Genomic DNA, 12,518 nt, shown 5'->3' with positions numbered 1-12,518 from the left:
GCAGCCAAAATACACACTGGAGCCGCAACTAGGTGCCAGCGCTGGTCGTAGAGAGGGTGAGTATTATGTCTGGGTTTTTTTTATTTATTTTTATATAATAGGTTAAAGACAACTTTTAAAAAAGTGGAAAACCCCTTTAAACTCTATGTATTTAAATATTTAATACCATATACTAAATACATGCCCTGTAAGAATTTTAACTATTGATAACAATGTAATATGTAAAAAAGCATGTTGCTAATTGTGAAAGGGCATGTCATGTACATCTCCTGCATTATGTGCTCATCCTAGCTGACTAAGATTTATTACATTTCTTGCAGGTCGGACTCATATCAGGCATTGTCCTCATGCTGACTGGTATAACAGTTCTTGCCGTTGGGTTTCTGGTGTCACCAAAAGTGGAAGCCTTTGGAGAAGATGAATTTGTTATGGTGGATAGCCACGCTGTCCAATTCAATGGAGCACTTGATATTTGTAAATTGGCAGGCGCAATCATGTTTTGCATTGGGGGAACTACATTAGCAGCGTGTCTTTTAATGTCTGCTTTTGCTAAAAGTTACTCCAAAGAAGAGAAGTACCTTCAGCAGAAATTTAAAGAGAGAATAGCAGACCTTAAGGCTCACGTGCACCCTGTGACAAAGGCCCCGGCTCCCGGAGAATCAAAGATACCTGTCACTCTATCCAAGGTTCAAAATGTCCAACCTTCATCTGAAACCTGACATTTACCCACCATTGTACACGTAATTAAATTGAAAAGGTCAGCTTTTGTGAGTGTTACAGTACAGTCTTTTGCAGTACAGTCCAACTGTACGTGGCTGAAATAAATGAATAGGCCAAATAATAGCAAAATGTGAAAAGATCCTGAATTTCTGTGTGTTATTGTTGGAAAGCTTTATTCAACACTGAATACAACACTGCTTTTAGCATTCAGCGTGTCCCATCAATAGTCCTCAGTGGTGACGCCAAAATATTGTTTGTGTTGTGCTATTCCTTTCACACATGCTCGTTATGTTCTTCTAAAACCTAAACCTTGATTCACAGGACCCTGGTCCAGCAGCTAGGTCAGAAGTCCATGGTCGCTGAAGGGGAGGCGTTAAAACTTCCTCCTACCTGCTGGAATCTCTTCTGATTTGTAAGCCGCCCATGAGCTCATCATTGCGGCATGACGCTGGCATGACGTTGTGCCATGCCTACTAATCAGAAGAGGAGGCGGCGGTGATGGCAGGTAGTAGGCAGTTTGCAGGGCTCCTGTTCGGTGGCTATATACTACTGACCACAGTCCTGTGAATCGATTTGCTCATATCTAATGTTAAGAAAACATTGACAACTTCAGGAGAAGGGACACAGACCTTATAGGATGTGATCATGGAGTTAGATGGTTGAGTAGCCATCTTATAATTACTGACAAAAGGTAAAGGGGTTTTCCAAGTTTTATATAAAGATTAATTTAATGCTGGGGTAAGGTAGAGACTTTTTATGAAGTGACTTAGGAGTCTCGTGTATCCTCAGTAGATTAGTTCATCAGCTTTCATCAACTCTGTATTACTTTTCCTAAATGTCTAATTGCAGTCTGTAAATGAAAACATTCTTGTTAGGGCTCACTCAGGTGTCAGTTTTCCCATACAAGTTCTGTTTTTCACAGTGATACAGACATATGATAGTTTATAGGGAAATGCATTTGCCTGATTTTTTCCTCGTACTGAGTGGTCCCCACAAAAGCATGGAGATTTGACTAATTTTCATGGGAGTGTTGCATCAAACGTGGAAATGCAAGTTCATGGGTCCGTGAAAAAAAATTGATACCGCCCGGATGCCATCAGTGAGTTCTCTGATTTTCATGGACTCTGATCAGCTTAAGAAACCTGAAAAGTTTTTATATTTGCCATTCAAGAAAAAATGATGACACGCTGACCAAACTCAGATGGTAAAAACTGATACAATGGCCAAACTGTGAGGAAACTCTGAACGTTTCTCTCATATGGGAAACAACTGACATCTGACAGAGCTTTCAGATCCAGAGGTTGTAAACTGTTCCTAACCAAGTCCTGTTCACTTTGAATAGTTTGTTTTAATTGCATTCAGTATGGGCAATCCTCTGTGAGCTTCAATATGGCAATCCTCTGTAAACTTCAGTATGGACAATCCTCTGTGAGCTTCAGTATAGGCGATCTTCTGTGAGCTTCAGTATGGGCAATCCTCTGTGAGCTTCAGTATGGGTAGTCCTCTGTGGGCTTCAGTATGGGCAGTCCTCTGTGGGCTTCAGTATGGGCAATCCTCTGTGGGCTTCAGTATGGGCAATCTTCTATGAGCTTCAGTATGGACAATCCTCTGTGAGCTTCAGTATAGGCAATCCTCTGTGATCTTCAGTATAGGCGATCTTCTGTGAGCTTCAGTATAGGCAATCCTCTGTGAACTTCAGTATGGGCAGTCCTCTGTGAGCTTCAGTATGGGCAATCCTCTGTGAGCTTTTCAGTATGGGCAATCCTCTGTGAGATTCAGTATAGGCAATCTTCTGTGAGCTTCATTATGGGCAATCCTCTGTGAGCTAAAGAAAATGGACTGGATGCAATGTAACAAATCAGCTCAGAATAAAGATGCATTCCACAGATGTAATTAGATCACAGACAGTTGCCTGCAGAGGAATCAGCTGTAGCTACCTCTGTGAGAAGTACTGTATTAGGGCTGCATAGGTAAAAAGAAAATTTCAGCCCATGATAGAAGACAGTAATTTTGAAAAGGTAAATTTAAACACCATTCTAAGATTAATGTATTAGTTTATGTTGAGCTATATACTTATATTACTTATATTTACTTATATTAAACTGGAAAACCTCTTTATATCACCTATCCGTTTGTCATTCTGTGTCTAAATCATTAGTTATGCACAACATACAGTATCAGTAGTTTTGTATTAATTAGACAATCATGTTCCATATTTTTAGAAAGGAAATTTCTTGCTCTTTTCACAGTTAAAAGGGGCTTTCCACCAATGGCAGTCAGCTATTAACAAATTAGCAAGTAATGTATTCTTGCTGGGACTCCTTCAGTCATTAGAATGGGGGTCCCAAATCTATCCTCACTGCTCTATTGTGGTGTAGTGATGTGTCGGTTGTGACCAATGTGACACAAAGAGGCGGCTCCCCAGCTCCTGTGAATGACGGGAGCCTGCTCCCCAGTGAGAACAACTAAGTTCTCTTAAAGGCTCGAACTGGGTATAAATTTCCGCTGTTCGGCGGACGAATCACCGCCCACCTGAACAAAACCACTCCCACTCAACATTTTAATTAGCGTGTTGTAAGTGGGTGGGGTTTTGGCCACGATAACATCATCTTAAATATGTGTTCTCCAGGGGTGAACACATATTTAGTAAGGACCCATTTAGGATCCAAAAGATCCAGCTTTTTTTGGTGAGTGGAGCCAAGTGAGTTGGTTCACCAAAAAGAGCCGGACTACCCAAACTACTGTGTTGAGGAGGAGTGTGAATGGAGCGATGGTTGACCACACATGCTTCCGCTTCTTTTGGTTAATAAAAACCTAGTCTGTTGGAGGCAAATGGATTTGTATAAGTATCAACCCCCCCTAGTATAGGAAACAGCTTCTAGCATTTATGAAATTGACTGTAAGGTGACAGAGGTATAGTCTGCGTAAGGCCAGGTTCACTGTATTTTCCATCTGAGTGCTGTCCATGAAGAAAAAAACAGATCTCACCATATTCAATGAGGCAATGCAGATTACCCATATTTTCAATGACAGAAGTTGTGTGTGATAAAAATTGCAGGATGCTCAATTTTCCTCCAGTTATCGGATGAGACTCACCCATTCAAGTCTATGGCGGGCTTTGCACGCTGCGACATCGGTAACAATGTGTTACCAATACTGCAGCGATAGTCCCGCCCCCGTCGCACGTGCAATATCTAGTGAAAGCTGCCGTATCGATTATTATCGCTACGGCAGTTTCACATGCACATACCTGCCGTGCGACGTCCCTCTGGCCGGCGACCCGCCTCCTTCCTAAGGGGGCGGGTCGTGTGGCGTCACAGCAACGTCACACGGCAGGCGGCCAATTGAAGTGGAGGGGCGGAGATGAGCAGGATGTAAACATCCTGCCCACCTCCGTCCTTCTCATTGCAGCCGGCGGCAGGTAAGGAGATGTTCCTCAGTCCTGCGGCTTCACACACAGCGATGTGTGCTGCCGCAGGAGTGAGGAACAACATCGCACCTGTCGCTGCACCGGCATTATGGAAATGTCAGAGGCTGCAGCGATGATACAATAACGACGCTTTTGCGCTCGTTCATCGTATCAAAAAGGATTTGCACGTTGCGATATCGACTGCGACGCCGGATGTGCGTCACTTTCGATTTGACCCCATCGACATCGCACGTGCAATGTCGCCACGTGCAAAGCCGCCCTATGGGTGCGGGAAAAAAAGAGACCACAGTATAGCATCCAATTATTACGGATACATTGCAGTTCTGTAACATGGGAAACTGTAAATGGTCTTGCAAATGATTAATAACTCCTACCATAAAAATCGGATTGCACAGGAATGACAAGTGAGAAAAAAATATTTTCTGGATGAAAATCAGACCGAATTTTTAGATCGTCCTCTGAACCCAGCTTAAACATGAAAAAGAGGTGGGTATAATTTTCTGTTAGGCTGGGTTCAGACAGGCCATATTTAGAGGACAATGCCCGTCCCAATCGCGGCTCTCCGGAGCTCAACTCACAGTCTCCCACAAACACACTAGTGCACTGTTCACCGATTTATAGATTTACCTGTACAATAGAATTAATTAGTATGGTACTTTTTAAGTTCCTTGAAGAAAATCTCTAATGTTGGCAGCGGACAATGTGCATATGTCTAGTGCTCACCACTAACGGTTTATGTAGAGTACAATGATCCAGACGGCAGGCTGTAATTGCCTGACTTCTGTTCTTGTACATCTTTGTGTTGTTTTTAGCCGATATTGTGTAGTGTTTTTCATTCTTTTACAGGATGGAGTGCTATTTGTGACTCTGTCCCTCTAGAACAGGGAAATTTAATGGAACATGAACATCAAACAAAAATGTGTATACCCGGCCATAATGAGTAAGTTGTCAGATATTTTGAGAAATTTTATTTTTAGATCCATTCTGCACATGGTAAAATTAGCTTCTGTTATACAGCCATTGGATTAAGGGGTTGTATTAGATTAGCAACATAATCTGTTTTGTTTCCCAAAATAGCACCACCCTTATCTAAGGTCGTGCCTGGTATTGCAACACAACCATCACTCAAATTAATAGAGATAAGCTGCAATACCGGACACAATTCATGAAAACAGTGGCCTTGCTTCTAAATCAAAAAGCAAAGTATTAGCCTCTATAGAGCCCATTAATTTATAATGTTATTTCAATATCATACGGTATGAGATAATCACTATTCTGTCAGATAATATCGAACAATCACAGAACTTTACAATATATTTTTAATACTTAAGACTGATACATCTACGCAAGAAAAATAACTATAGGAAAACTCCAAAGATAAAGTTGTCTAAGACTAGAAAAAAAAGTTGTTTTTTTTAACACAATTAACTGCACTCATCCATTGGCTGTGTCTAGTATAGAAGTTCATTTGTATTTACTTGTGTTACTCTGAGCTGTAATGCCAGGCACAACCTGCGAATACGGGTGGCAGTGTTTTTACAATAAATATACTGTACCCATATACACATGCCTTTTTAGTACAGAATATAGTGGACCCATGAAATGCTATAACTATGGGGTCAGAATACAGCATATATGTCTAACAATCAGTTAATGTAATGTCCACATCCAGGTTGAGGTCCTAATAGTTTTCAAATGTAAAGTAAAGCAGCATACCAATATACTTTAATTTTCATAACTGCACCAAAGACCCAAATTCACTGCCTGTTGAGTGGTCTTGGAAGTAGAGGTTTTTTTGTGTAAGCGATGACACTCCATCACAGTCAGAGTTCCACCCCACCATGTGTGTCGCTGGCATAATGAAGGGAATTGTTAGATTCTGTTCTTCAGCTTTGCTAGTACCATTTTTTAATCTGGAATTAGCTATGCCAAATGTCAGAATAATGAGAGAGAGAATTTCTAAAGGCATTTTTATTACTTTCTGCAAAGTTAAAAAGTCTTTACAAGGTCTTTTGCTTTTGTTCTTGGGTTGATATGACCATGTCTGACCAAAGCACGTTCATCTCTGGTACACAGAACCCATCTATGTCCTGACCGGTATGATGCCCAAACATTTCATCTTGCTTGTACTTGCATATAATTGTTTGTACAGATGAATGAGGCACCTTCAGGCATCTGGAAATCTCACCCAAAGATGAACCAGACTTGTGCAAGTCCACAATTCTCTTCCTGAGATCTTGGCTGATTCTTTTGACTTTTCCACCCAATGAAAATGACGAGTGCACATAAGAAAGACAGGATGTGTATGGTGTCGCCAAATAATGTAAAAATGGGGAGAATAGTTTTGCGTTTTGGAAAAAAATCATGTTTTGGAATTGGTCTGGTACTTCTTCAGGACAAAGACCGGTTGCAAAACATGTTGTTTGTTATCCAATAAAACAATTTTTTCACCCATGTTTTACTGTGTTTGACAGAGCCCATTAATATCCCGCCTTTTTCATGTGAACCATCCATTAATCATGACACACTTGGAGGGGAAGAGAGCTCCACTGCCTGAATAGAAATGTCACAGCTTTCCCAGGACAAGCTCCACTTCTGGAACCACATTGCAGCCAGTGAATCCGATCCTTGAATCAGTAACGAATATGAAAGTAAATAGGTCTCTATTTTTTTTTGCACTTGAAAAATAATTAAGAAACTATTCAAAGGGATTTTGGACATCGCCTTTAAATGGCTATTCTACTTTTTAATAGGAGTGCCACCACAACTAAGATATTATTCCAGGTAGTGCTTATTATTTCTTTTACTCTACTATTGCCTTGTTATGGCCTAATGTCAATTAGGAATAACGTACAGTATTAAAATAAATGAAACATTCTCAGGGACATTAATGAAAAGAACATATTCTGAACAGATATCTGAACATATATTAAGACTCTTCTATTAAAGGATCTTAGAGGGAAGACTATTTTTACTAAATTTTGAATGCATGAACAGAGCAGTTTGTTATGATTTTTTAGATGAAATTATGCAATAATATCTTAAATTTAGCTTACATCTCACATGAAGATATACTTCCCTAGCCCAATTCTTTTTGTAACTTCCCATTCTTTTGTTATTTGCTGTGTGTTAATCTTTCTGTAATACCCGTGTACACATATATTCTTTATCTGTGTTCCTGAATAATGAGCAGATGTGATACTCTTGACTGTGCAATGATCTGCAAAGATATTTGCAGCACTTTGCGCTGTGACTCCAGCATAGTACATGTCTGAGTGTTATAAATGAAGCATCAAATACAGCTAATGCCCTATTAATGTCTTTGGTTTCATGATTGCTTTCAAGCTCTCTTGGAAGTGGTTCAATGTTGCTTAGTTTACAAAAAACAATCATTTTTAAGGTTTTTATCACATGTTTAGGGGTTTGTTCTTTTGTCTAAAGTTCCACTCTTGTCCACCGGCAGTGTCTGGTATTTCAGCTTAGGGTATGTGCGCACGCTGAGTCATGGACATGCGTTTTTGTCACAAAACTGCACCAAAAAACACAGTGTGCGCACAAGGTATTAAAGGGAACCTAACAGCTGATCCTTGCTCCCTAATCCATGTATCAGACACTGGCTGTATGATCTCAGCCATTTACATTTAACTCTGGAAAGTTGTGGCATTTCAGGAAAAAGCATAGTTAATAGCCGTCAAGGACCGAGCCTCACAGGAGATTAGTTGGACAAGCAAGCCCACTTTGGCCCAGTGCCCACGCTGTGTAGTTTCGACGCGTATTTTCAGAAATCTGCAGCAAAATCTGCAGTCCATTGTGAAGCCAGCAAAGTCAATGAGAATTCAGAAGTGCAGTGTCCACGTTGCTTCTTTTTTTCCTTGCGTATTTGGTGCAGATTTGATGCAGAAAAAAAGAAATCTGCACCAAATACGCAAGGGAAAAATACTCAACATCGGCACAGCACTTCTGAATTCTCATAGACTTTGCTGGCTCCACAATGGACAAGCAGTAGTTTTTGCTGCAGATTTCAGAAAATCTGCATCAAAATCAGCATCAAAATGTGCAGCGTGGCACAGGGCCTTTGGCTTCTCCTCACCCACTGCCCTCGACTTATCTCCCTGCGTGCATGCATGTCACTGAAGGGCAGCGGGAGGAGAGAATCCGCCGGGGACTCACCTGTCCAACTAGTCTCCAGTGTGGATCGGTCCCCGGTGGCCGTTAAATTGTTTTTTTTCTGAAACACCGAAGCTTTTCAGATTTAAACATATGTAGCTGATATCATGCAGCCAGTGTCTGATGAAGAATGGGTAGTTCAGTTTCCGGATGAAGATAAAAAAGTACAAGCCTGACAGACAGGCTTGACAAGGAACTCGGGTCGGGTTCGAAATGTGTTGCCCTGTACTGCTCCTGTTTTTGCCATATGACCTCCCAAGATGTATACTGTATATTTTAGATATTGAAATAAAGTTCATTTTTTATCTTCATCCAGAAGCTGGATTCACCATTTGTTTCCTAGTTCCATTGACCTTGTCAGAACGTTGGTCCATGTATGCCGGTCTCCTCATCACGCGGTGAGCTGGTCCACCTTTTTTCTTTGTAGCCAGTGTCTGATACCTGCTGCTCATGGCTGCGTGTATCAGCTGTCAGTTGCAATACCAGACAAGCAATGGTTCCATTTCTATTTATGCTATTTACCAATCACCATGAATAATGTGTTCACTATATAAGTATGATTATATGAATTCCAAATGTATCCATGTTTATTGTGATTGTTTTGAATATTTACCTTATTAGTAAATCTATAGTAAATAATCTCTGACATTTACTTTTCAGCATCTTGTAGAATTTTATGCTTGTAAAGAAGACTATAGAGGTTTTTAAACTGAGAAAATTCTTTCATATAGTCGTAAAACAGTGCAGCCTGTGACTGTCTGTTAATGTTTCTGCCTTAGTAAATATAAGTACCGTATTTTTCGATTTATAAGATGCACCGGATTATAAGAAGCACCCCAAATTTGGAAAAAATAAGGTACAAAAAAAACTATGGGGTGCGTTTTATAATCCGGTGGTGTTTTATCAGGGAGAGGAGACAGCAGCGGAGCAGGGATCACAGGAGGCAGGGGCAGTACTGGAGCACTGCAATGCTGCCAGTGGTACAGAGGGGGGCCCAGATACTCGGGGTTGGTGACGCGGCTCTAATGTGCGGGGCTGGTGACGTGGCTCTGCTGTGCGGTGCTGCTGACGCGACTAGGCTGTGCTCTACGCGGGAAGTGGTGGGTCACCATCCATTCTGAAGATGTCAGCGGTCGGCAGTTAGGGCTTCAAATAAAGGCGGCCGGAATTGGTGCGTGCGCAGATGAGAGCTTGAGCTGAAAGCTCCACCTGTGCACGCGCTGACTCTAGGCGCCATTATTTGAAGCCCTAACCGCTGACAACTTCAGAATGACCGCCTGCCGCACAGAGCAGCTTCGCACAGAACAGAGTATAGCAGCCCGCACAGAGCAGCCCCGCACAGGGCAGAGCAGCTCCGCACAGAGCAGAGCCACGTCACCAGCCCCGCACAGAGCAGAGCCGCACCACCCAATGCACAGAACAGCGCCGCCCGGACCAGCGTGGGCAGCACACCGTATAGCATTACTCCTGCCTTCTTTGACACCTCTTCACCACCCCCCAGTAAACTATATAAGGATTTTAAGTCGCACCCCTCATTTTCCTCCCAAATGTTTGGGAGGAATAGTGCGTCTTATAATCCAAAAAATACGGTAAATATGTTGACACATCCACTAAGAGCCCCTTTCCCAGCAGTAACTTGTGGAAGACAGGACTGTGAATACAGAAGTAGAGGCAGGAGATACCCCCACCTTTAGTTATAAATGCAGCGGTCAGCAATGAGTGGAAGTTGGACTGAGCTCAGAAGATACATGTCCATAAGTTTAGAGCATACAAAGATCTGGGGCTAAATTGGTGCTGTTTATGGTTTTCAGAACATATCAAAAACTGTCATAGTTTCGGGTTATATAGACAGCAGACTCATGGGGAAATAAGTGCGTCAGGATTCTGTTCTAATTTATCAAACAACAATAAACTATTTTCAGAAATGTTCTGCATTTTATATCTCAGAATTAGTATTAACAAATATGCCCCATTGTAGTAATTTTCTACCTACCACAGGTGCCCTTCCATATTTTAGTTTTTGGCTCAACATATCCCAATATGAGTGGCACTAGATGTCTAACCAATTAAAAAAACTTGATTTTGCAATACTCTGTTATGAGATGTCTATGCTAAATGTGTCTATGTGTGGCCATCAAGTGGTTGTGATGTATTGAGCAGCCTGTCAGGGATTATGTTAACATATTCCAATAATGTATTTGTTTTGAGAGTCATTAAAGAGTTTGGCCACTGGCCACTACTTTCACATTGATGACCTATCCTTAGGACAGGTCATTAATGTCTGATTGGTTGGGGTCCAACACCATGCACCTCTGCCGATCAGCTGCTTTTGGTGCTGGAACTGGCCCGCCTTCTGATAATAGCTGTGGCTGGGTACTGAACATCCACCTCTCATTCAAATCAATAGGAGCCGGATGTGCAGTAGCCGCCACCAATATCAGTCAACAGGGGAGCTCCAGAACTGAGCATTTCATGCCTCCTGCTACCACCACCTGCTGCCGACTCCATCACTGAGAACAGCTGATCTGGAGGTTTACCGGGTGTTAGACCGTGGCCGATCAGACACTGATGACCTATCCTAAATATAGGCCATCAGTGTTAAAGTACTGGCCAACCTCTTTAACAAAAGTTGAGCTAAAATTAGTGGTGGACACACCTGTATTGAGAACAGAACAAAAGATATAATGGGTGGGCTGTCTCTTGATTTCACTAGCTATATGCAGCTGTTACGTGTACATCTAAAGACAGCTAATGCTTTATTGTACTAACTTCTTTAGTCCTCAAAATTTCCTGCGTCATAAATTGATAAAACATGTGCTGTGTGAGAGAATAATAACATGTTAGACAAGGGCATGGTTGCACAATAGGGGTAAATTAGCCGGTTACCCCAATCATTATGAAACCTCAATGTTTTCCGAGGGGAAATAAGCCCTGGGCTTCATGAGTTGGGGTCATTGCTGAACAAGCTATTTTAATATTCTTTGATTCCATAGACTTTAAACCCATAAAATATTGAATAAAATAATGGTGTCATCTGCTCATTGAATCAACAAGAAGTATAAATCTGCATTTCTCACACTAGTTGGGTACTGCTTACTACATCAGCTCTTCATTTGTCTTGTCACTCTTGGCAATTATGGAACTAGGCCACATCACAGCAGTAGTTGATCACATAATCCTTCAGGAGACACAAAATAATTTACATTTCGACAATATCGGTTGTAGGAGGAAGATATTTGGATTGTTAACATTAATAGTAAAGATAATTAATATCAAAGGAAAGCTTCATCTTAAAGTGAATTCTCTTGTTGTAAAATTGCCTCCCAGTCAAGTCTGTCTGAGCAGTCACACGTTGTGTTTCCTATCATGTGAAGAGTGCAGTCTAGAATATATTTGCAATGTTTCTCTGTTGCGTTTCACATAAGTGATCCTTTTCATTTTTTATTGTCTGGAAATAAAAGATCGCTGAGCAAAGAAAAACTGGATGAATTTGTTAAATCGCCTTCTACTTCTAAGGGCTCATGTAGGCATGATTTTTGCACGTACAAGTAAAACACACCGATTTTTTTGGATCACAGTTTGATCAGCGTTTCCCTAATTTTTTTTGTACTTTGAAAAAAAAAGAAGTTTCTTCACCTTCTCCTTTCTGCAGTCTGTGAAAATCTGAGCACACACGGATGTCATCTGAGTGCAGTCCGAGGTTTTCACAGACATAGATTGGAATTGTGAAGTTTTATCCGACCCTCAGATCAAAATCAGTCATGTCTCCACAATTTTTCGTTGACTTAAAAATAACGGATATGTGAATGGCCCCACAGAATATCACAAGTACGGGTGCAAAAATCGGACGTCTTAATGAGCCGTTAAATGATTGTACCATTCGCTGCACAGAAAGCTGAAGCACAGCCACATCGTAGTGAATAAGGCTGAGATGTATTGCCCTATATAACACGTGACCAGGAGCATCTTGGTACAAGAGTAATCTGTGAAAAAGAAGCAACAGTCTATTTTCGCTCTACTGCTCCTTCATACCAAGGTTCCCAGGAACCATCCCAATCAGTAAGAGATGACATATTTTGCAATCACTTAGTATTGTGGAAAACTTTTCAATTTTACACAGGAATGTAGATTAAAGGGGTTGTCCAGTACTAGTTCAACCCTTTCTGATTCCACGTTTCCCCCAGGTAAAATAAGAAAGACT

At 41.3% G+C, this 12,518-nt stretch overlaps 1 protein-coding gene across 2 annotated transcripts in view; it reads left to right on the top strand.

Annotated features, from left to right (window-relative positions):
* NRSN1 (neurensin 1) overlaps window positions 1-11,797 on the top strand; it is a 60,434-nt gene extending 48,637 nt beyond the window's left edge. For both annotated transcript variants that reach the window (XM_075314695.1, XM_075314696.1), the window contains exon 3: window positions 321-11,797. In XM_075314695.1, coding sequence (XP_075170810.1) covers window positions 321-719 — 399 coding nt within the window. In that variant the 3' untranslated portion in view covers window positions 720-11,797. The remainder of the gene's footprint in view (window positions 1-320) is intronic.
* The last annotated feature ends 721 nt before the right edge of the window (window positions 11,798-12,518 follow it).

This window comes from Anomaloglossus baeobatrachus, chromosome 6 (assembly GCF_048569485.1).
Source record: "Anomaloglossus baeobatrachus isolate aAnoBae1 chromosome 6, aAnoBae1.hap1, whole genome shotgun sequence".
NCBI lineage: Eukaryota > Metazoa > Chordata > Amphibia > Anura > Aromobatidae > Anomaloglossus > Anomaloglossus baeobatrachus.
Note: the sequence above shows the minus strand (reverse complement) of the source record. Positions and strands in the feature narration are given on the sequence as shown.